This window comes from Eleutherodactylus coqui, chromosome 10 (assembly GCF_035609145.1).
Source record: "Eleutherodactylus coqui strain aEleCoq1 chromosome 10, aEleCoq1.hap1, whole genome shotgun sequence".
NCBI lineage: Eukaryota > Metazoa > Chordata > Amphibia > Anura > Eleutherodactylidae > Eleutherodactylus > Eleutherodactylus coqui.
In genome coordinates, this window is record NC_089846.1 from 1,647,469 (window position 1) to 1,672,594 (window position 25,126).

At 53.7% G+C, this 25,126-nt stretch overlaps 1 protein-coding gene across 4 annotated transcripts in view; it reads left to right on the forward strand.

Annotated features, from left to right (window-relative positions):
• Positions 1-24,323, forward strand: part of HDAC6 (histone deacetylase 6) — a 72,090-nt gene extending 47,767 nt beyond the window's left edge. For 2 of the 4 annotated variants that reach the window (XM_066579958.1, XM_066579961.1), the window contains 3 exons: positions 9,779-9,859; positions 10,074-10,220; positions 14,425-14,706. In XM_066579958.1, the coding sequence (XP_066436055.1) occupies positions 9,779-9,859; positions 10,074-10,220; positions 14,425-14,691 (495 nt within the window). In that variant the 3' untranslated portion in view covers positions 14,692-14,706. Of the gene's footprint in view, positions 1-9,778; positions 9,860-10,073; positions 10,221-14,424; positions 14,707-16,510; positions 16,640-24,018 lie in introns of those variants that run through there. The other 2 variants (XM_066579959.1, XM_066579960.1) reach the window with 2 other exon arrangements.
• The last annotated feature ends 803 nt before the right edge of the window (positions 24,324-25,126 follow it).

Below are 25,126 nucleotides of genomic sequence, written 5' to 3' on the forward strand. Positions count from 1 at the left end.
GGCCTGGGGGGGCAGGGGATTTAGTATGCTTCTACAAAGAGGTGCGTTTTCGGGGCGCATCTGGAAGTCCGTACATGGGGGATATTAAAGAGAAGATCCTCCTAGGGGTATGCTAGACACCGAGTATAACTGAACCTATTACTAAGGCAAAAATCACATATAGGGGGCTACGAAAATACGGAACTTCAGGAAGGCCGCGTTCCATCATCTCAGATGTCCTTAACCGACTGGGACACCGTCCTCAGAAATAAGAGTACGGACAATAAATGGGAATGTGTGTAAGGGGGTAACCGGTCAGTGACCGACAGCAGAGGGGGTTGTAAATGGTACATACTGTGATTGGGTCCCTGTTACTAGTGGGGTACCACAGGGGGCAGTATTGGGGGGAGGTCACCATTACTAGTGGGGTACCACGGGGGGCAGTATTGGGGGGGTCACCATTACTAGTGGGCGCCACAGGGGGCAGTATTGGGGGGAGGTCACCATCACTAGTGGGGTACCACAGGGCGCAGTATTGGGGGGAGGTCACCATTACTAGTGGGCGCCACAGGGGGCAGTATTGGGGGGGGGGGTCACCATCACTAGTGGGGTACCACAGGGGGCAGTATTGGAGGGGGCACAGTTACTGGTGGGGTACCACAGGGGGCAGTATTGGAGGGGGGCACAGTTACTAGTGGGGTACCACAGGGGGCAGTATTGGGGGGAGGTCACCATTACTAGTGGGGTACCACGGGGCAGTATTGGGGGGAGGTCACCATTACTAGTGGGGTACCACAGGGGGCAGTATTGGGGGGCGTCACCATTACTAGTGGGGTACCACAGGGGGCAGTATTGGAGGGAGCACAGTTACTAGTGGGGTACCCCTTGGGCAGTATTGGGGGGAGGTCACCATTACTAGTGGGGTACCACAGAGCAGTATTAGAGGGGTCACTGTTACTAGTGGGGTACCGCAGGGGGCGGTATTGGAGGGGTCACAGTTACTAGTGGGGTACCGCAGGGGGCGGTATTGGAGGGGTCACAGTTACTAGTGGGGTACCATAATGACTAGTATTGGAGGGGTCACAGTTACTAGTGGGGTACCACAATGAGTAGTATTGGAGGGGTCACAGTTACTAGTGGGGTACCACAATGAGTAGTATTGGAGGGGTCACAGTTACTAGTGGGGTACCATAATGACTAGTATTGGAGGGGTCACAGTTACTAGTGGGGTACCACAATGAGTAGTATTGGAGGGGTCACAGTTACTAGTGGGGTATCATAAAGTGTAGTATTGGAGGGGTCACTATTACTAGTGGGGTACCACAATGAGTAGTATTGGAGGGGTCACAGTTACTAGTGGGGTATCATAAAGAGTAGTATTGGAGGGGTCACTATTACTAGTGGGGTACCATAAGGAGTAGTATTGGAGGGGTCACTATTACTAGTGGGGTACCATAAAGAGTAGTATTGGAGGCGGCACAGTTACTAGTGGGGTACCACAATGAGTAGTATTACATAGTAACATAGTATGTAAGGCTGAATGAAGACATTGTCCATCTAGTCCAGCCTGTCTATCCTACTGTGTTGATCCAGAGGAAGGCAAAAAACCCCAAGGCCAGAAGCCAATTAGCCCTTTTGGGGAAAAAATTCCTTCCCGACTCCCTAATGGCAATCAGACTGTTCCCTGGATCAACCCCTAATAGTTCCTACCTGCCTGTATACCAGGATTGACACTTAACCTAAAATTTATATCCTGTAATATCCTTCTTCAGAAAGACATCAAGTCCCCTTTTAAACTCCTCTATGGATTTTGCCATCACCACGTCCTCAGGCAGAGAGTTCCACAGTCTCACTGCTCTTACAGTAAAGAACCCCTTTCTGTGTTGGTGATGTATTGGAGGGGTCACAGTTACTAGTGGGGTACCACAATGAGTAGTATTGGAGGGGTCACAGTTACTAGTGGGGTACCACAATGAGTAGTATTGGAGGGGTCACAGTTACTAGTGGGGTACCATAAGGAGTAGTATTGGAGGGGTCACTGTTACTAGTGGGGTACCATAAGGAGTAGTATTGGAGGGGTCACTGTTACTAGTGGGGTACCATAAGGAGTAGTATTGGAGGGGTCACTGTTACTAGTGGGGTACCATAAGGAGTAGTATTGGAGGGGTCACAGTTACTAGTGGGGTACCATAAGGAGTAGTATTGGAGGGGTCACAGTTACTAGTGGGGTACCACAAAGAGTAGTATTGGAGGGGTCACAGTTACTAGTGGGGTACCACAAAGAGTAGTATTGGAGGGGTCACAGTTACTAGTGGGGTACCACAATGAGTAGTATTGGAGGGGTCACAGTTACTAGTGGGGTATCTTAAAGAGTAGTATTGGAGGTGGCACAGTTACTAGTGGGGTACCACAATGAGTAGTATTGGAGGGGTCACTGTTACTAGTGGGGTATCATAAAGAGTAGTATTGGAGGGGTCACAGTTACTAGTGGGGTACCATAAGGAGTAGTATTGGAGGCGGCACAGTTACTAGTGGGGTACCACAATGAGTAGTATTGGAGGGGTCACTGTTACTAGTGGGGTACCATAAGGAGTAGTATTGGAGGGGTCACAGTTACTAGTGAGGTACCACAGGAGGCAGTATTGGAGGGGTCACAGTTACTAGTGGGGTACCACAATGAGTAGTATTGGAGGGGTCACAGTTACTAGTGGGGTACCACAGGGGGCAGTATTGGGGGGAGGTCACCATTACTAGTGGGGTACCACGGGGCAGTATTGGGGGGAGGTCACCATTACTAATGGGGTACCACAGGGGGCAGTATTGGGGGGGGTCACCATTACTAGTGGGGTACCACAGGGGGCAGTATTGGAGGGAGCACAGTTACTAGTGGGGTACCCCTTGGGCAGTATTGGGGGGAGGTCACCATTACTAGTGGGGTACCACAGAGCAGTATTAGAGGGGTCACTGTTACTAGTGAGGTACCGCAGGGGGCGTTATTGGAGGGGTCACAGTTACTAGTGGGGTACCGCAGGGGGCGGTATTGGAGGGGTCACAGTTACTAGTGGGGTATCATAAAGAGTAGTATTGGAGGCGGCACAGTTACTAGTGGGGTATCATAAATAGTATTGGAGGGGTCACAGTTACTAGTGGGGTACCACAATGAGTAGTATTGGAGGGGTCACAGTTATTAGTGGGGTACCACAATGAGTAGTATTGGAGGGGTCACAGTTACTAGTGAGGTATCATAAAGAGTAGTATTGGAGGGGTCACAGTTACTAGTGGGGTATCATAAAGTGTAGTATTGGAGGGGTCACAGTTGCTAGTGGGGTACCACAATGAGTAGTATTGGAGGGGTCACAGTTACTAGTGGGGTACCACAATGAGTAGTATTGGAGGGGTCACAGTTACTAGTGGGGTACCACAATGTGTAGTATTGGAGGGGTCACAGTTACTAGTGGGGTACCACAATGAGTAGTATTGTAGGGGTCACAGTTACTAGTGGGGTACCACAATGAGTAGTATTGGAGGGGTCACAGTTATAAGTGGGGTACCACAATGAGTAGTATTTGAGGGGTCACAGTTACTAGTGGGGTACCACAATGAGTAGTATTGGAAGCGGCACAGTTACTAGTGGGGTACCACAATGAGTAGTATTTGAGGGGTCACAGTTACTAGTGGGGTACCACAGGAGGCAGTATTGGAGGGGTCACAGTTACTAGTGGGGTATCATAAAGTGTAGTATTGGAGGGGTCACAGTTACTAGTGGGGTACCACAATGAGTAGTATTGGAGGGGTCACAGTTACTAGTGGGGTACCACAATGAGTAGTATTGGAGGGGTCACAGTTATTAGTGGGGTACCACAATGAGTAGTATTGGAGGGGTCACAGTTACTAGTGGGGTACCACAATGAGTAGTATTGGAGGGGTCACAGTTACTAGTGGGGTACTACAATGAGTAGTATTTGAGGGGTCACAGTTACTAGTGGGGTACTACAATAAGTAGTATTTGAGGGGTCACAGTTACTAGTGGGGTACCACAATGAGTAGTATTGGAGGGGTCACAGTTATTAGTGGGGTATCATAAAGAGTAGTATTGGAGGGGTCACAGTTACTAGTGGGGTTCCACAATGAGTAGTATTGGAGGGGTCACAGTTACTAGTGGGGTACCACAATAAGTAGTATTGGAGGGGTCACAGTTACTAGTGGGGTACCGCAGGGGGCGGTATTGGAGGGGTCACAGTTACTAGTGGGGTACCACAATGAGTAGTATTGGAGGGGTCACAGTTACTAGTGGGGTACCACAATGAGTAGTATTGGAGGGGTCACAGTTACTAGTGGGGTACCACAATGAGTAGTATTGGAGGGGGTCACAGTTACTAGTGGGGTACCACAATGAGTAGTATTGGAGGGGTCACAGTTACTAGTGGGGTATCATAAAGTGTAGTATTGGAGGGGTCACTATTACTAGTGGGGTACCACAATGAGTAGTATTGGAGGGGTCACAGTTATTAGTGGGGTACCACAATGAGTAGTATTGGAGGGGTCACAGTTACTAGTGGGGTACCACAATGAGTAGTATTGGAGGGGTCACTGTTATTAGTGGGGTATCATAAAGAGTAGTATTGGAGGGGTCACAGTTACTAGTGGGGTACCACAATGAGTAGTATTGGAGGAGTCACAGTTACTAGTGGGGTACCACAATGAGTAGTATTGGAGGGGTCACAGTTACTAGTGGGGTATCATAAAGAGTAGTATTGGAGGGGTCACAGTTACTAGTGGGGTACCACAATGAGTAGTATTGGAGGGGTCACAGTTATTAGTGGGGTACCACAATGAGTAGTATTGGAGGGGTCACAGTTATTAGTGGGGTACCACAATGAGTAGTATTGGAGGGGTCACTGTTACTAGTGGGGTACCATAAGGAGTAGTATTGGAGGGGTCACAGTTACTAGTGGGGTACCACAATGAGTAGTATTGGAGGGGTCACAGTTATTAGTGGGGTATCATAAAGAGTAGTATTGGAGGCGGCACAGTTACTAGTGGGGTACCATAATGAGTAGTATTGGAGGGGTCACTGTTACTAGTGGGGTACCATAAGGAGTAGTATTGGAGGGGTCACAGTTACTAGTGGGGTACCACAATGAGTAGTATTGGAGGGGTCACAGTCACTAGTGGGGTACCACAATGAGTAGTATTGGAGGCGGCACAGTTACTAGTGGGGTACCACAATGAGTAGTATTGGAGGGGTCACAGTTGTTAGTGGGGTATCATAAATAGTATTGGAGGCGGCACAGTTACTAGTGGGGTACCACAATGAGTAGTATTGGAGGGGTCACAGTTACTAGTGGGGTATCATAAATAGTATTGTAGGGGTCACAGTTACTAGTGGGGTACCACAATGAGTAGTATTGGAGGGGTCACAGTTATTACTGGGGTACCACAATGAGTAGTATTGGAGGGGTCACAGTTACTAGTGGGGTACCATAAGGAGTAGTATTGGAGGCGGCACAGTTATTAGTGGGGTACCATAAGGAGTAGTATTGGAGGGGTCACTGTTACTAGTGGGGTACCATAAGGAGTAGTATTGGAGGGGTCACTGTTACTAGTGGGGTACCATAAGGAGTAGTATTGGAGGGGTCACTGTTACTAGTGGGGTATCATAAAGTGTAGTATTGGAGGGGTCACAGTTACTAGTGGGGTATCATAAATAGTATTGTAGGGGTCACAGTTACTAGTGGGGTACCACAATGAGTAGTATTGGAGGGGTCACTGTTATTAGTGGGGTACCATAAGGAGTAGTATTGGAGGGGTCACAGTTACTAGTGGGGTACCACAATGAGTAGTATTGGAGGAGTCACAGTCACTAGTGGGGTACCACAATGAGTAGTATTGGAGGGGTCACTGTTACTAGTGGGGTATCATAAAGAGTAGTATTGGAGGCGGCACAGTTACTAGTGGGGTACCACAATGAGTAGTATTGGAGGGGTCACAGTTACTAGTGAGGTACCACAGGGGCGGTATTGGGGGGGGCACAGTTACTAGTGGGGTACCATAAGGAGTAGTATTGGAGGGGTCACTGTTACTAGTGGGGTATCATAAAGTGTAGTATTGGAGGGGTCACTGTTACTAGTGGGGTATCATAAAGTGTAGTATTGGAGGGGGCACAGTTACTAGTGGGGTACCGCAGGGGGCAGTATTGGCGGGGGCACAGTTACTAGTGGGGTACCGCAGGGGGCAGTATTGGCGGGGGCACAGTTACTAGTGGGGTACCGCAGGGGGCTGTATTGGAGGGGTCACAGTTACTAGTGGGGTACCGCAGGGGGCTGTATTGGAGGGGTCACAGTTACTAGTGGGGTACCGCAGGGGGCAGTATTGGGCCCCATTCCTTTTGCTGTATGGTTGACCTGTAGGGTTGTTCTGTGAAGTATCGGTTCTTGTGGATTATCGGTCACCGCTCCTGTGATACATAGTAGTAGAGATCTGGTAAGTTGGGGGCAGCTGAGGGGGTAACACTGATACATGTAAGGGTCTGCACACGGCAGGAAATACATGTCACCATTACACACTACATGGGAAACCACTGGGGACCCCGACATGGAGAAGGACCTGGGGGGTTATAACTGTAGGCTTAGCTGGAGCAACCAGTGTCAGGCAGCTGCTGCCAAGGCAGATGGGATCATGGGGGCATCAGAGGAGGTCTAGGGGAGCATGACGAGAATATTGTTCATCCTCTCTACAAGTCACTGGTCAGACCACACATGGGATACTGTAGATGGTTTTGGGCACCGGTACTTAGGAGGGACATATCAGAGCTTGAGTGGGTACACAGGGGGCAACTAAAGTAATAAATGGAATGGACGGACTACAATACCCAGAGGTTTGTTACCTTTTAAGGGTATAAAGTGAGTAGAGTGGGAGAGGCGGCACATTCTGCAGAGGGACATCGGTACATGCAGCCTGAGGAGAATCTAACGCTCCTCTATATGTATACAGATTATATTCCTCGGTTCCTATAAGTAACCACCACTTCATAACATTTTCTGTGCGAACCTCAATTAAACACATGTATCAGATTAACTCGGGCGAAGCCAGTTATATCAGCTAGTATATGTATATCATGGGTCAGTACAGAGATCTCTCCCATCATCTATTATACCCAGGACTGTAACAAAGGGGCGCTCTAATAACTATGTATAGATATATCAGGGGTCAGTACAGAGATCTCTCCCATCATCTATTATACCCAGGACTGTAACAAAGGGGCGCTCTAATAACTATGTATAGATATATCAGGGGTCAGTACAGAGATCTCTCCCATCATCTATTATACCCAGGACTGTAACAAGGGGGCACTCTAATAACTATGTATAGATATATCAGGGGTCAGTACAGAGATCTCTCCCATCATCTATTATACCCAGGACTGTAACAAGGGGGCGCTCTAATAACTATGTATAGATATATCAGGGGTCAGTACAGAGATCTCTCCCATCAGCTATTATACCCAGGACTGTAACAAGGGGGCGCTCCAATAACTATGTACAATATATCAGGGGCAGAAGGGGCGCTCTGCCGGCTGCTGTCCGAGAAGGGGCGCTCTGCCGGCTGCTGTCCGAGAAGGGGCGCTCTGCCGGCTGCTGTCCGAGAAGGGGCGCTCTGCCGGCTGCTGTCCGAGAAGGGGCGCTCTGCCGGCTGCTGTCCGGGAAGGGGCCCTCTGCCGGCTGCTGTCCGGGAAGGGGCCCTCTGCCGGCTGCTGTCCGGGGAGCGGCCCTCTGCCGGCTGCTGTCCGGGGAGCGGCCCTCTGCCGGCTGCTGTCCGGGGAGCGGCCCTCTGCCGGCTGCTGTCCGGGGAGCGGCCCTCTGCCGGCTGCTGTCCGGGGAGCGGCCCTCTGCCGGCTGCTGTCCAGGGAGCGGCCCTCTGCCGGCTGCTGTCCGGGGAGCGGCCCTCTGCCGGCTGCTGTCCGGGGAGCGGCCCTCTGCCGGCTGCTGTCCGGGGAGCGGCCCTCTGCCGGCTGCTGTCCGGGGAGCGGCCCTCTGCCGGCTGCTGTCCGGGGAGCGGCCCTCTGCCGGCTGCTGTCCGGGGAGCGGCCCTCTGCCGGCTGCTGTCCGGGGAGCGGCCCTCTGCCGGCTGCTGTCCGGGGAGCGGCCCTCTGCCGGCTGCTGTCCGGGGAGCGGCCCTCTGCCGGCTGCTGTCCGGGGAGCGGCCCTCTGCCGGCTGCTGTCCGGGGAGCGGCCCTCTGCCGGCTGCTGTCCGGGGAGCGGCCCTCTGCCGGCTGCTGTCCGGGGAGCGGCCCTCTGCCGGCTGCTGTCCGGGGAGCGGCCCTCTGCCGGCTGCTGTCCGGGGAGCGGCCCTCTGCCGGCTGCTGTCCGGGGAGCGGCCCTCTGCCGGCTGCTGTCCGGGGAGCGGCCCTCTGCCGGCTGCTGTCCGGGGAGCGGCCCTCTGCCGGCTGCTGTCCGGGGAGCGGCCCTCTGCCGGCTGCTGTCCGGGGAGCGGCCCTCTGCCGGCTGCTGTCCGGGGAGCGGCCCTCTGCCGGCTGCTGTCCGGGGAGCGGCCCTCTGCCGGCTGCTGTCCGGGGAGCGGCCCTCTGCCGGCTGCTGTCCGGGGAGCGGCCCTCTGCCGGCTGCTGTCCGGGGAGCGGCCCTCTGCCGGCTGCTGTCCGGGGAGCGGCCCTCTGCCGGCTGCTGTCCGGGGAGCGGCCCTCTGCCGGCTGCTGTCCGGGGAGCGGCCCTCTGCCGGCTGCTGTCCGGGGAGCGGCCCTCTGCCGGCTGCTGTCCGGGGAGCGGCCCTCTGCCGGCTGCTGTCCGGGGAGCGGCCCTCTGCCGGCTGCTGTCCGGGGAGCGGCCCTCTGCCGGCTGCTGTCCGGGGAGCGGCCCTCTGCCGGCTGCTGTCCGGGGAGCGGCCCTCTGCCGGCTGCTGTCCGGGGAGCGGCCCTCTGCCGGCTGCTGTCCGGGGAGCGGCCCTCTGCCGGCTGCTGTCCGGGGAGCGGCCCTCTGCCGGCTGCTGTCCGGGGAGCGGCCCTCTGCCGGCTGCTGTCCGGGGAGCGGCCCTCTGCCGGCTGCTGTCCGGGGAGCGGCCCTCTGCCGGCTGCTGTCCGGGGAGCGGCCCTCTGCCGGCTGCTGTCCGGGGAGCGGCCCTCTGCCGGCTGCTGTCCGGGGAGCGGCCCTCTGCCGGCTGCTGTCCGGGGAGGGGCCCTCTGCCGGCTGCTGTCCGGGGAGGGGCCCTCTGCCGGCTGCTGTCCGGGGAGGGGCCCTCTGCCGGCTGCTGTCCGGGGAGGGGCCCTCTGCCGGCTGCTGTCCGGGGAGGGGCCCTCTGCCGGCTGCTGTCCGGGGAGGGGCCGGCTGCTGTCCGGGGAGGGGCCGGCTGCTGTCCGGGGAGGGGCCGGCTGCTGTCCGGGGAGGGGCCGGCTGCTGTCCGGGGAGGGGCCCTCTGCCGGCTGGGGAGGGGCCCTCTGCCGGCTGCTGTCCGGGGAGGGGCCGGCTGCTGTCCGGGGAGGGGCCCTCTGCCGGCTGCTGTCCGGGGAGGGGCCCTCTGCCGGCTCGATCGTCGTGGGGGGCGGGTAGGCTGAAGAGCGGGGTGGCAGGGATACCGCCCAGGTTGCCCATGTAGCTAGGCCGCTTTCCTCATTGGGGTTTTTGCCTTCCTCTGGATCAAAATTGGGGGGTAATAGGCTGAACTGGATGGGCGGGGGGTATTTTCGGCCTTACCTGCTATGTTGCATCAGTTTTTAGTTCTGCCGTTCGGCCAGATGAGGGCGCTCATGTACCTTAGGTATAACCCCTGCGGTCTCTTCTCTCTGCAGTCTACAGGCCAGCCTCCGATTCCTGCGTCGCTCGCTAAAGCTGCCGGCGGGGATCACTTGGAGTCGGCGCTTGGAATCTCTGTAAGTTGTGCACCGCCTTGTTAGCGGCCTGTGTGGGCATGTTGTGGGGTACCACCATTCTTTCTGGGGGTCACACCGTGTGACCGTCTCCCGCTTGTACATTATACCAAGCACTACTTATTGCATATGTTGTATTTTATGGTTCCGGCCCTTTAAATCCTTACCTGTCGGTGTATAGTGCACTGTAATCTTACTCTCTGATTCTTGTTTGCAGGGGGAATTATTTACGGTAACCCCCCTGCCCTGGTGTCCACACTTAGAGTCAGTACATGCGCTGCCCCCTAGTGGACTGGATGTGACAGAGCCCTGTGCAGAGTGCGGCACTCAGGTGGAGAACTGGGTCTGTCTCACCTGTTACCAGGTAAGGAGCAGCTGTATCGCCTGAATCGGGGAGGGGGGGGGGGTTGTGTATGGCCACGGCTGACCTTGTGCAATTAAAGGGGGTTCCCATTAACCCTTCAAAAGCCATAATAATTTTTTTTTTAAATCTTCCGTCGGCACGGCCGCACGAGGAATGTTTGTGGGTGCGTATAATATAATAATCGTTATTTGTGTAGCGCCAACATATTGCGCAGCGCTTACATAGAGGGGGAATAACACAAGACAACGGTTACATAAAGTAATCAATTGATGGAAACAGTAGGGGTGCGGGGTCCAAACAGCTTACATACTATATACCTCCTCCTGTGACATCACAGCGCCGATCCTCCAGAGCGCCACCGACTGTCTACTGTCTCTAACACTATGTCCTCTCTCTACCTAAAACTAAACCTCTCTAAAACTGACCTGTTCTTTACTGTAAGAGCAGTGAGACTGTGGAGCTCTCTGCCTGAGGACGTGGTGATGGCAAAATCCATAGAGGAGATTAAGAGGGACTAGATGGACATTGTCTTCATTCAGCCTTACGAACTATGTTACTATGTATAGCATCCCTCACTCTCCACCCCGCCATCCCGGGCCTCACCCCTACTGTTTCCACCAGCTGATTACTATGTAACCATGGTTCTGTAATGTTTGTACTTTTTGTACTGCTGTGGATGAGGGATACAATGTAGGGCGGTGCTGTGGATGAGGGATACAATGTAGGGCGGTGCTGTGGATGAGGGATACAATGTAGGGCGGTGCGGTGCTGTGGATGAGGGATACAATGTAGTGCGGTGCTGTGGATGAGGGATACAATGTAGGGCGGCGCTGTGCTGTGGATGAGGGATACAATGTAGGGCAGGGCGGTGCTGTGGAGGAGGGATACAATGTAGGGCAGGGCGGTGCTGTGGATGAGGGATACAATGTAGGGCGGTGCTGTGGATGAGGGATACAATGTAGGGCGGCGCTGTGCTGTGGATGAGGGATACAATGTAGGGCAGGGCGGTGCTGTGGAGGAAGGATACAATGTAGGGCAGGGCGGTGCTGTGGATGAGGGGTACAATGTAGGGTGGCGTGGTGCTGTGGATGAGGGATACAATGTAGGGCGGCGCGGTGCTGTGGATGAGGGATACAATGAGGGATGGCGCTGTGCTGTGGATGAGGGATACAATGTAGGGCGGCGCGGTGCTGTGGATAAAGGATACAATGTAGGGGGGAGCGGTGCTGTGGATGAGGGATACAATGTAGGGCGGTGCGGTGCTGTGGATGAGGGATACAATGTAGGGCGGTGCAGTGCTGTGGATGAGGGATACAATATAGGGGGGCGCTGCGCTGTGGATGAGGGATACAATGTAGGGTGGCGCGGTGCTATGGATGAGGGATACAATGTAGGGCGGCGCGGTGCTGTGGATGAGGGATACAATGTAGGGCGGCGCGGTGCTGTGGATGAGGGATACAATGTAGGGTGGTGCTGTGGATGAGGGATACAATGTAGGGCGGTGCTGTGGATGAGGGATACAATGTAGGGTGGTGCGGTGTTGTGGATGAGGGATACAATGTAGGGTGGTGCAGTGCTGTGGATGAGGGATACAATGTAGGGTTGTGCGGTGTTGTGGATGAGGGATACAATGTAGGGTGGCGCGATGCTGTGGATGAGGGATACAATGTAGGGCGGGGAGGTGCTGCGGATGAGGGATACAATGTAGGGTGGTGCGGTGTTGTGGATGAGGGATACAATGTAGGGCGGGGAGGTGCTGCGGATGAGGGATACAATGTAGGGTGGCACGGTGCTGTGGATGAGGGATACAATGTAGATCGGCACGGTGCTGTGGATGAGGTTTACAATGTAGGGCAGCGCGGTGCTGTGGATGAGGGATACAATGTAGGGCGGCACGGTGCTGTGGATGAGGGATACAATGTAGGGTGGCGCGGTGCTGTGGATGAGGGATACAATGTAGGGCAGCGCGGTGCTGTGGATGAGGGATACAATGTAGGGCGGTGCGGTGCTGTGGATGAGGGATACAATGTAGGTCGGCACGGTGCTGTGGATGAGGTTTACAATGTAGGGCAGCGCGGTGCTGTGGATAAGGGATACAATGTAGGGCGGTGCTGTGGATGAGGGATACAATGTAGGGTGGCGCGGTGCTGTGGATGAGGGACACAATGTAGGGCGACACGGTGCTGTGGAGGACTTTATGGATGAGGGATACAATGTAGGGTGGCGCTGTGCTGTGGATGAGGGATACAATGTAGGGTGGTGCTGTGGATGAGGGATACAATGTAGGGTGGTGCTGTGGATGAGGGATACAATGTAGGGCGGTGCGGTGCTGCGGATGAGGGATACAATGTAGGTCGGCGCGGTGCTGTGGATGAGGGATACAATGTAGGGTGGTGCTGTGGATGAGGGATACAATGTAGGGTGGTGCTGTGGATGAGGTTTACAATGTAGGGCAGTGCGGTGCTGCGGATGAGGGATACAATGTAGGTCGGCGCGGTGCTGTGGATGAGGGATACAATGTAGGGCGGCACGGTGCTGTGGATGAGGGACACAATGTAGGGCGGCACAGTGCTGTGGAGGACTTTATGGATGAGGGATACAATGTAGGGTGGCGCGGTGCTGTGGATGAGGGATACAATGTAGGGCGGCGCGCTGCTGTGGATGAGGGATACAATGTAGGGTGGCGCGGTGCTGTGGATGAGGGATACAATGTAGGGCGGCGCTGCGCTGTGGATGAGGGATACAATGTAGGGCGGCGCGGTGCTGTGGATGAGGGATACAATGTAGGGCGGCGCTGCGCTGTGGATGAGGGATACAATGTAGGGCGGCGCGGTGCTGTGGATGAGTGATACAATGTAGGGCGGCGCTGCGCTGTGGATGAGGGATACAATGTAGGGCGGCGCGGTGCTGTGGATGAGTGATACAATGTAGGGCGGTGCTGCGCTGTGGATGAGGGATACAATGTAGGGCGGCGCGGTGCTGTGGATGAGTGATACAATGTAGGGCGGTGCTGTGGATGAGGGATACAATGTAGGGCAACTCATTGCTGTGGATGAGTGATACAATGTAGGGTGGTGCTGTGGATGAGGGATACAATGTAGGGCGGTGCTGTGGATGAGGGATACAATGTAGGGCGGTGCTGTGGATGAGGGATACAATGTAGGGTGGTGCTGTGGATGAGGGATACAATGTAGGGCGGGGCAGTGCTGTGGATGAGGGCTAAAATGTAGGGTGGTGACGTTCTTGAGGTGCAGCTGACATGTTCGGGCCATTGATTGGATGTAGGGGGTAAAGGAAAGATCAGAGTCAGATATAACCCCAAGGCAGCGGGCGTGCTGGGAGTTATGGTGCCACACACTAAGATGGAGATGTCAGGATGAGGTCGGTTAGTGGAGGGCGGAAATAACATCAGTTTTTGAGAGGTTCAGTTATAAGTAGAGAGAGGACATAGTGGTAGAGACAGTGGACAGTCGGTGGCGCTCTGGAGGACCGGCGCTGTGATGTCACAGGAGGAAGGGTATAACTGGGTGTCATCAGCATAGAGATGGTACTGAAAGCCAAAACTACTGATGGTCTGTACAATGGGGGCTGTGTAGATGGAGAAGAGGAGGGGGCCGAGGACTGAGCCCTGGGGGACACCAACAGCAAGGGGAAGAGGAAGGAAAGGGGCAGAGGACCCGAGCCCTGGGGGACGCCAACAGCAAGGGGAGGAGGCCGAAGACCGAGCCTGGGGGACTCCATCAGCGAGGGGAGTAGGAGAGGAGGTGGAGCCAGCAAAGGAGAATCTGAAGGAGCGGTCAGAGAGGCCAACGCATCATTGTCTCCGTTCCTTCTCGCAAACCTCTTACCAGATTTTACTGCTGCCTGTTCGTGGTCCTGAAAAAGGATAGAATGGTTTCCTGGTCCTAGATCTGAAGCTCCTCATGTGCTTTCATATAGAACCCATCCGGGCGGAGCAGGGTGAGGGTCCACTGCCCATAGACATCAGGCTCCTATCTGCACATCCCGATTTGCCTGGCTCACCAGAGCTTTCTTCTTTTCGCAGTCCAGTCCAATCCAATCCTTTACAATTTGTAGCCTTGCCATGCGGTCTGCCAACAGTCCCCTAAGTCGTCTTATAAGCTGTTGTGGCACTTCTTCATTCCCAGGGGGTAGTGGTGATCCCGTATCTGGATGACATTTTGATTAAGATCCTGTCCCTTAGGAACAACAAGGAGAACCTCAAGTTAGCACTGGACACTCTCAGGCGATTCGGGTCTTCAATTGTCCAAAGTCCAGTCTGATCCCATCACGGCAGCACATCTTTCTCAGCCTGTCCTTTGACATGGTTCAGGCAAAGGTACTACTCCCGAGTTTGTACTTTGCAGTCACAAGCTTCCATCTCCATGCGCCAAGGCTTGAGGGTGCAGGGGCACGTGGTGGCCGTGTTCGAGGCAGTTCTGTACTTGCTCATTTCAATGGGCCGTTCTAGCTTGCTGGAACAGATCGCACGAGTACCTGGATCGGCTCTTGATTTTACCTCAGTCCGTCATTTTCTCCTCTGTTGGCTTACGTTACCCAACTTCTCTCAAGGGAGGTCCTCCTTTCCCCTCCGCAGGAAGGTGATAACCAGAGACGCCAGCCTCTAAGACTGGGGGAGAAATTCTAGGCAGCCTAACAGTGCGAGGACAATGGTCCAACTCAGAATCGTCACCATCATGTGATCAGTCACCTGCTCTTAGCTCCGCCCTGATCACAGATCCTAAACCAGCAGAGGCCGACAAGGAATGTATTTAGTACAGTTGTGTGTGTCTGACGTGCATGTAGCAGAGCTGTATGTGTCTGACGTGCATGTAGCAGAGCTGTATGTGTCTGACGTGCGTGTAGCAGAGCTGTATGTGTCTGACGTGCGTGTAGCAGAGCTGTGTGTCTGACGTGCGTGTAGCAGAGCTGTGTGTCTGACGTGCGTGTAGCAGAGCTGTGTGCGTGTAGCAGAGCTGTGTGCGTGTAGCAGAGCTGTGTGCGTGTAGCAGAGCTGTGTGCGTGTAGCAGAGCTGTGTGCGTGTAGCAGAGCTGTGTGCGTGTAGCAGAGCTGTGTCTGACGTGCGTGTAGCAGAGCTGTGTGTGTCTAACGTGCGTGTAGCAGAGCTGTGTGTCTAACGTGCGTGTGGCAGAGCTGTGTGTCTGTAACGTGCGTGTGGCAGAGCTGTGTGTCTGTAACGTGCGTGTGGCAGAGCTGTGTGTCTGTAACGTGCGTGTGGCAGAGCTGTGTGTCTGTAACGTGCGTGTGGCAGAGCTGTGTGTCTGACGTGCGTGTGGCAGAGCTGTGTGTCTGACGTGCATGTGGCAGAGCTGTGTGTCTGACGTGCGTGTGGCAGAGCTGTGTGTCTGACGTGCGTGTGGCAGAGCTGTGTGTCTGACGTACGTGTGGCAGAGCTGTGTGCGTGTGTCTGACGTGCACGGAGCAGAGCTGTGTGTGCGTGTGTCTGACGTGCACGGAGCAGAGCTGTGTGTGCGTGTGTCTGACGTGCACGGAGCAGAGCTGTGTGTGCGTGTGTCTGACGTGCACGGAGCAGAGCTGTGTGTGCGTGTGTCTGACGTGCACGGAGCAGAGCTGTGTGTGCGTGTGTCTGACGTGCACGGAGCAGAGCTGTGTGTGCGTGTGTCTGACGTGCACGGAGCAGAGCTGTGTGCGTGTGTCTGACGTGCACGGAGCAGAGCTGTGTGGCGCATGCGCAACCAGAAATACTGGTGCTATAATTTCCCGCTAATTACTAGCAGAAGTAAACACTGTGGTCGTCACACGGGGGGCATTCGGGGTGAGCTGATCGCTGGGGGTTCCAGCAGTCAGATATTTATCTCCCATCCCGTGTGCTTAGTGGGAGACCCTTTACATCTCAAGATGATGCTGCGCCCCTCACATCTTGTGTGTGGTTATCACTTTGGTGATTACTGCTTACTGTCAATGAGTGGAACCACTTTTGTGCACACCCAGAGGCTGGGAACCCATCCTGACCTGATGCATCTCATAGCTGAAGGTTTGTTTCAGTTGTAACCAGTTTAGACAATCCCCAGTGAGATAAACAGCCCAGAATTGACTGATTACCTGCACTGATACATTGTAGCCACCTGGCAGGGCCGAATTTGATGACAGCAAGCAGAGATCTTCGACATGCTGAGGAATATGCTGGATATGTGTTGAGGTGTGCTGCCCCCTACAGTCAGGAGTTTCCCCCTGGCCTCATGTGTGGGTGTTCCTGTATACCATGATTTGTCTTGAGGGGGCGCTGTAACCTTTCTGCGTTCCGCAGGTTCTGTGCGGCAGGTATGTTTGGCAGCACATGATGTGTCACGGTGTCTCCTGCGGCCACAACCTCGTGCTCAGCTTCTCCGACTTCTCCGTGTGGTGCTACAGCTGCGACGCCTACATTCATAATGAGGTGAGTCTGGAGGCGGGGCTACCGCTGCACACGCCCCTCCCCCATAAACATGGCTGCTCAGCTACACTTATTGCTCTAACCACTTAGTGACCACGTCTATTTTGGTCCTAAAAGGTGACTATTTTGGGGGGATTTTCATTTCTTTGTTTGTGTACATGTGATTATTGAGGAGAGGCGCCCCCGCGCCGCCATTCGTTTTACAGTGTTAATAATGCAGCATAAATGACATATAGAATGTGTGTGTGTGTGTATGTATGTATGTATATATATATATAATATATATATATGACGAAAGCGCTCACTGACTCACTCACTGACTGACTCGCCAAAAGTTCTCCAACTTCCCGATGTTGTAGAAACATGAATTTTGGCGCAAGCATAGATTATCTCCAAAATAGGAAAAGTAATTGGGTCCCAACTCGATTATTCAATTCTAGCGCAAAAGAATTTGCGTCGAAATTTTACGTACATAATCTAAATCTCTCACTTCCTGATGTCATAGAAACGGGAAATTTGGCAGGAGCATTGATTATGTCATAAATAGTAAAAGTAATTGGGTCCCTACTCGATTATTCAATTCTAGCGCAAAAGAATTAGCGTCCAAATTTTACGTACGGAATCCAATTCTCTCACTTCCTGATGTCATTTTATATAAAGGAAACGTCGCATGGTTACCTCCACGTGGTGTTTTCTGGGTAACGCAGAGAACTATGCAAAATGGTGAACATATGTTTTTCCTCAGTATCTCTAAAGTAACCACGACTTCATAAGATTTTCCGTGTGAACACCAGATAAACACCAGTACCAAATTAACTCGGGCGAAGCCGGGTATATCAGCTAGTATATAATATGTGTGTGTATGTATATATATATATAACGTATGTATGTGTGTGTATATATTTATTAGGGGGCCCGTGCAAGGCGTCAGCTCAATGGACCACTGCTGGGTGGCCCCCAGACGCCTTGAGCTTGGACCGTAGTATACGCATCACACAATGATTACATCCGTTCACCAGCCGTATACTCTTCCGTCTCACCCATCTTCTTTTCGCCTCCAGCCACCCCGGCAATTGTTTAAAAACATACTGAATCAAAAGGCGATTCCAAAAAGTACCTGAAATAACGTGAAAAATGTAAAAATAAATAATATTTTTTAATACTGCAGCTTCTCTTTACAACAGTAACTTCTATTGGCGAGATGTGGAGGAATGCCCATGAATGACCCGCTGCCCCCCGGGCACTTCACCCGGTTGGGTACCGTGATACAGCCGATACCCCCAAGTGTGACGCAGACAGAGGCGCGGGGGCCACGTTACTTGTACCGCAGAGCGCTTCATGCAGCGCTGTCTGAATCACGGGAGGGAGGTGGAGGGAGAGGTCTGTACATGGGAGCAGTGATGGTAGTGGAGGCAGAGGTCTGTACACGGGAGCAGTGATGGTAGTGGAGGCAGAGGTCTGTACACGGGAGCAGTGATGGTAGTGGAGTCAGGTGGAGGCAGAGGTCTGTACACAGGAGCAATGATGGTAGTGGAGGCAGAGGTCTGTACACGGGAGCAATGATGGTAGTGGAGGCAGGTGGAGGTAGAGGTCTGTACACGGGAGCAGTGATGGTAGTGGAGTCAGGTGGAGGCAGAGGTCTGTACACGGGAGCAGTGATGGTAGTGGAGGCAGAGATCTGTACACAGGAGCAGTGATGGTAGTGGAGTCAGGTGGAGGCAGAGGTCTGTACACGGGAGCAGTGATGGTAGTGGAGTCAGGTGGAGGTAGAGGTCTGTACACGGGAGCAGTGATGGTAGTGGAGTCAGGTGGAGGCAGAGGTCTGTACACGGGAGCAGTGATGGTAGTGGAGGCAGAGGTCTGTACATGGGAGCAGTGATGGTAGCGCCGCTCACCTTATAGCAATGCTAATTAAATGAAGGAGAGCCGGCATTAACTCCGTATCGGCTGCTCACAGCGGAGGAATCACGGATTGGTTTATGTTGCATCTGGAAAAAAAGTTCCAGTGAAAATGTCGAAACGTCACGGTCGCTGAGGGTCGCCCCGCAGTTGTCCGATTGAGCTAAATTTTGCGCAGATCGTTTTATCTTGATTGGAATGAGATGGGGGGGGGCACTAAACTTTTAGAACGTTGAATAATAAGGGCCACCAAAATAAGTGTGTGTGTGTGTGTGTGTGTGTGTGAGAGACGCGCGATCGGGTGGCGGTTTGGAGCCTCGTACTGCAACCGTTATGAACATGTAGTGGAGTCCAGTGAATCCAGAGATCGGTACACGGGAGCAGTGATGGTAGTGGAGTCAGGTGGAGGCAGAGGTCTGTACACGGGAGCAGTGATGGTAGTGGAGTCAGGTGGAGGCAGAGGTCTGTACATGGGAGCAGTGATGGTAGTGGAGGCAGAGGTCTGTACACAGGAGCAGTGATGGTAGTGGAGGCAGAGGTCTGTACACGGGAGCAGTGATGGTAGTGGAGGCAGAGGTCTGTACATGGGAGCAGTGCTGGTAGTAGAGGCAGAGGTCTGTACACGGGAGCAGTGATGGTAGTGGAGTCAGGTGGAGGGAGAGGTCTGTACATGGGAGCAGTGATGGTAGTGGAGGCAGAGGTCTGTACACGGGAGCAGTGATGGTAGTGGAGGCAGAGGTCTGTACACGGGAGCAGTGATGGTAGTGGAGTCAGGTGGAGGCAGAGGTCTGTACACAGGAGCAATGATGGTAGTGGAGGCAGAGGTCTGTACACGGGAGCAATGATGGTAGTGGAGGCAGAGGTCTGTACACGGGAGCAGTGATGGTAGTGGAGTCAGGTGGAGGCAGAGGTCTGTACACGGGAGCAGTGATGGTAGTGGAGTCAGGTGGAGGCAGAGGTCTGTACACGGGAGCAGTGATGGTAGTGGAGTCAGGTGGAGGCAGAGGTCTGTACACGGGAGCAGTGATGGTAGTGGAGGCAGAGGTCTGTACATGGGAGCAGTGATGGTAGTGGAGGCAGAGGTCTGTACACGGGAGCAGTGATGGTAGTGGAGGCAGAGGTCTGTACACGGGAGCAGTGATGGTAGTGGAGTCAGGTGGAGGCAGAGGTCTGTACATGGGAGCAGTGATGGTAGTGGAGGCAGAGGTCTGTACACGGGAGCAGTGATGGTAGTGGAGTCAGGTGGAGGGAGAGGTCTGTACACGGGAGCAGTGATGGTAGTGGAGGCAGAGGTCTGTACACGGGAGCAGTGATGGTAGTGGAGGCAGAGGTCTGTACACGGGAGCAGTGATGGTAGTGGAGTCAGGTGGAGGCAGAGGTCTGTACACGGGAGCAGTGATGGTAGTGGAGTCAGGTGGAGGCAGAGGTCTGTACACGGGAGCAGTGATGGTAGTGGAGGCAGAGGTCTGTACACAGGAGCAGTGATGGTAGTGGAGTCAGGTGGAGGCAGAGGTCTGTACACGGGAGCAGTGATGGTAGTGGAGGCAGAGGTCTGTACACGGGAGCAGTGATGGTAGTGGAGTCAGGTGGAGGGAGAGGTCTGTACACGGGAGCAGTGATGGTAGTGGAGTCAGGTGGAGGCAGAGGTCTGTACACGGGAGCAGTGATGGTAGTGGAGGCAGAGGTCTGTACACGGGAGCAGTGATGGTAGTGGAGTCAGGTGGAGGCAGAGGTCTGTACACGGGAGCAGTGATGGTAGTGGAGTCAGGTGGAGGCAGAGGTCTGTACACGGGAGCAGTGATGGTAGTGGAGTCAGGTGGAGGCAGAGGTCTGTACATGGGAGCAGTGATGGTAGTGGAGGTAGAGGTCTGTACATGGGAGCAGTGATGGTAGTGGAGGCAGAGGTCTGTACACGGGAGCAGTGATGGTAGTGGAGTCAGGTGGAGGCAGAGGTCTGTACATGGGAGCAGTGATGGTAGTGGAGTCAGATGGAGGCAGAGGTCTGTACACGGGAGCAATGACGGTAGTGGAGGCAGAGGTCTATACACAGGAGCAGTGATGGTAGTGGAGGCAGAGGTCTGTACACGGGAGCAGTGATGGTAGTGGAGTCAGATGGAGGCAGAGGTCTGTACACGGGAGCAATGATGGTAGTGGAGGCAGAGGTCTGTACACGGGAGCAGTGATGGTAGTGGAGTCAGATGGAGGCAGAGGTCTGTACACGGGAGCAGTGATGGTAGTGGAGTCAGGTGGAGGCAGAGGTCTGTACACGGGAGCAGTGATGGTAGTGGAGTCAGATGGAGGCAGAGGTCTGTACACGGGAGCAGTGATAGTAGTGGAGTCAGATGGAGGCAGAGGTCTGTACACGGGAGCAGTGATGGTAGTGGAGGCAGAGGTCTGTACACGGGAGCAGTGATGGTAGTGGAGTCAGATGGAGGCAGAGGTCTGTACACGGGAGCAGTGATGGTAGTGGAGTCAGGTGCAGGCAGAGGTCTGTACACGGGAGCAGTGATGGTAGTGGAGTCAGGTGGAGGCAGAGGTCTGTACACGGGAGCAGTGATGGTAGTGGAGGCAGAGGTCTGTACACGGGAGCAGTGATGGTAGTGGAGTCAGGTGGAGGCAGAGGTCTGTACACGGGAGCAGTGATGGTAGTGGAGGTAGAGGTCTGTACATGGGAGCAGTGATGGTAGTGGAGGCAGAGGTCTGTACACGGGAGCAGTGATGGTAGTGGAGTCAGGTGGAGGCAGAGGTCTGTACATGGGAGCAGTGATGGTAGTGGAGTCAGAGGTCTGTACACGGGAGCAATGATGGTAGTGGAGGCAGAGGTCTATACACAGGAGCAGTGATGGTAGTGGAGGCAGAGGTCTGTACACGGGAGCAGTGATGGTAGTGGAGTCAGATGGAGGCAGAGGTCTGTACACAGGAGCAATGATGGTAGTGGAGTCAGGTGGAGGCAGAGGTCTGTACACGGGAGCAGTGATGGTAGTGGAGTCAGGTGGAGGCAGAGGTCTGTACACGGGAGCAGTGATGGTAGTGGAGGCAGAGGTCTGTACACGGGAGTAGTGATGGTAGTGGAGTCAGGTGGAGGCAGAGGTCTGTACACGGGAGCAGTGATGGTAGTGGAGGTAGAGGTCTGTACATGGGAGCAGTGATGGTAGTGGAGGCAGAGGTCTGTACACGGGAGCAGTGATGGTAGTGGAGTCAGGTGGAGGCAGAGGTCTGTACATGGGAGCAGTGATGGTAGTGGAGTCAGAGGTCTGTACACGGGAGCAATGATGGTAGTGGAGGCAGAGGTCTATACACAGGAGCAGTGATGGTAGTGGAGGCAGAGGTCTGTACACGGGAGCAGTGATGGTAGTGGAGTCAGATGGAGGCAGAGGTCTGTACATGGGAGCAATGATGGTAGTGGAGGCAGAGGTCTGTACACGGGAGCAGTGATGGTAGTGGAGTCAGATGGAGGCAGAGGTCTGTACACGGGAGCAATGATGGTAGTGGAGGCAGAGGTCTGTACACGGGAGCAGTGATGGTAGTGGAGTCAGATGGAGGCAGAGGTCTGTACACGGGAGCAGTGATGGTAGTGGAGTCAGGTGGAGGCAGAGGTCTGTACACGGGAGCAGTGATGGTAGTGGAGTCAGATGGAGGCAGAGGTCTGTACACGGGAGCAGTGATGGTAGTGGAGTCAGATGGAGGCAGAGGTCTGTACACGGGAGCAGTGATAGTAGTGGAATCAGATGGAGGCAGAGGTCTGTACACGGGAGCAGTGATGGTAGTGGAGGCAGGGGTCTGTACACGGGAGCAGTGATGGTAGTGGAGGCAGAGGTCTGTACACGGGAGCAGTGATGGTAGTGGAGGCAGAGGTCTGTACACGGGAGCAGTGATGGTAGTGGAGTCAGGTGGAGGCAGAGGTCTGTACACGGGAGCAGTGATGGTAGTGGAGTCAGGTGGAGGCAGAGGTCTGTACACGGGAGCAGTGATGGTAGTGGAGTCAGATGGAGGCAGAGGTCTGTACACGGGAGCAGTGATAGTAGTGGAGTCAGATGGAGGCAGAGGTCTGTACACGGGAGCAGTGATGGTAGTGGAGGCAGGGGTCTGTACACGGGAGCAGTGATGGTAGTGGAGGCAGAGGTCTGTACACGGGAGCAGTGATGGTAGTGGAGGCAGAGGTCTGTACACGGGAGCAGTGATGGTAGTGGAGTCAGGTGGAGGCAGAGGTCTGTACACGGAAGCAGTGTTGGTAGTGAGAAAAAAAAAAGGGAAGAAAACACTAGAAAAAGTATAAATTGTATGCAGGGTATATAATAAATAACGCCATATATTATACGAGGAAGGGATATATTAAAGCTTCTCCCTTGTCTTGGAGTGTAGGTCCAGTGCAGCTTGTATATTACCGTTCATCTCTGGGTGATTGATCCTCCCTATTAGAGTCTCACAAAGTAATGTATGTTTGGAGCGTTGGCACCAGCCCCCCAGGGCCCCCATGTCCTTTCACACGGAGTGATGTCATCCTGACGCACAGCGGGAAGGTTTTGTTCGTGTGAGATACAAGGGGGAGCGTTGGTTTTTGCCACAAGGTTTAAATAGGAAGTCCAGTTAGTAAACCGTGTGGAGCTAATCCGGAGCTCATCGGGGGAACGAGGAGCTGCACCGCGAGTCAGCAGGGGAGCTGCCCACTGGCTGCATAGCTCAGTAGAGAGAGCCGCCGCCCGCAGCTCCCGGTCTGAGCCCGGCTGTGTGCTCAGAGATGGTGCTACGATTATTATTATTTTAAGGATTTGCGTAATGTTTGATTTTTTCACATTTCTGCATTCGAAGTGTTTTGCTTTTTCTGCGGCGGGACTCTTCATGTACAGTTTTGCGGTACGTATATAGTATTTTGGAGGCGCAGTGAAGAAAAAAATGTTGTTTTTCATAGCGTTTGCTGCACAGGATGAAAAGTGTCTTCAGTTTATCCCACGGGTCGTTACCAATGATCTATACAGAAGATAAACATGTGATGTCCTGTTTTTTCACTTTTCTGTCTGGAGCCTTTGATGCTCTGATAACTCACTGCAGTATTTTATCACTAATGGCAATCATCGGTCGTGGCAGACCCAAACACCAGTGTGTGGCAGCGGTTGGCGTGGCAGGCCATTGGCTCTGCACTTGCAGGATCTGTGAGAACACCGCACCCCTCTGTTGTCAGTCATAGCCAGCTCCCACTCCGGATGGTGCAGACTTCTGAGCCCGCGCCATTCATAGGCTGTATGCTTATGTCCTAGAGAGAAGGGGTTAATAGTGCGATGCGCTGGGCATGTCTGGCGCTGCTGTTGGCACATGGAAACATCGAAAGTAAACTGATAGATGCTGACAGAACTCACTGTAATGAGCACCCCACCGCAGTCTGCAGGGTTTGGTCTGCATGTGGCTGTAAGCAAGGTTTCCATTCACTGACTGCAAGCTCTCATTCATGGTATACCATCAGCAGCTGTGTCTTTGTTCTCCTGCAGGTTCTCCTCCCAGCGAAGCGCTCCGCCTACCGCTCCAAGTTCATGGAGGAAATGCCCGGAGTCTGAAATCCTGAATGTCAGCGACCAGAAGAGGCAAACCTGATCAGTGCGCAGGGACCACGACGCCCGGAGATCACGAAGCAACGCACCACGGCAGCGTCCAATCACTTTATATTTAAGACCATCCCCACCCCCAACTTATTTAACCATCTCATTACAGAAGAGCTGGAGTACTCACTATGTGCGCAGAATCCAGACTGCCGCCTTCAGCTGTGTAATATAAACTTCTGCAGCTTTCTAATATACTTTGTGTTTCACTTCTTTCCTTTTTCCAAGATCTGTGCTTGCTGTCAGTGAATGGGATGCTGGAAGCCTTATAGACCAGAAAATGGAGCTCCAGGAAGGTCATTTGCATATTCCTGGTGTGTTCTGGGAAGATTACTGGGTTTAGCTGGCTCTAGCTGCTCGGAGGACATTGACTGCGCACCATCAGGTTATCAAGACTCTTCAGTCCTCCAGAACACCACCCATTCCTACTAATACATGTAGGGACTAATGAGCTTGCAAAAAAGGACCTTGCAACAATCTGCAGAGACTCTGAAGACCTCGGAGCTCAGGTGGTCTTCTCATCCATCCTCCCAGTGGATGGCCATGGAATAAGAAGATGGAACAGGATTCTAGAGGTGAACAAGTGGCTACATCGATGGTGCCGTCAGCAAAGATTCGGATTTCTAGACCATGGAGTGAATTACCTATATGATGGACTCCCTGCTAGAGACGGGTTGCACCGTACAATAATAGGTAGGGTGCCTGTCCACGGGCGAGGTGAAATATCGCCAGCAATATTCCGCTGTGGGTGAGCAGGGGGGAGAAATGACATGTCTCTGGGGTGAGCCTGTCTGATAGCCTCTCTGCGGAGAATCGCGGCAAATTGCAGCATGTTGCGATTTGAATCCTGTGAGCCGAGACTCGCTATGATCGTCCGCTTGTGGACCTCAGGGCTGCGCTTTCTATAGTTAAGTCTATGGAAAGGGTCCACTGCGTTACCCACGCTGGATCATCGCCGCGGATAATGCAGTGACATATCGCCCGTGGACAGACAGGTAAC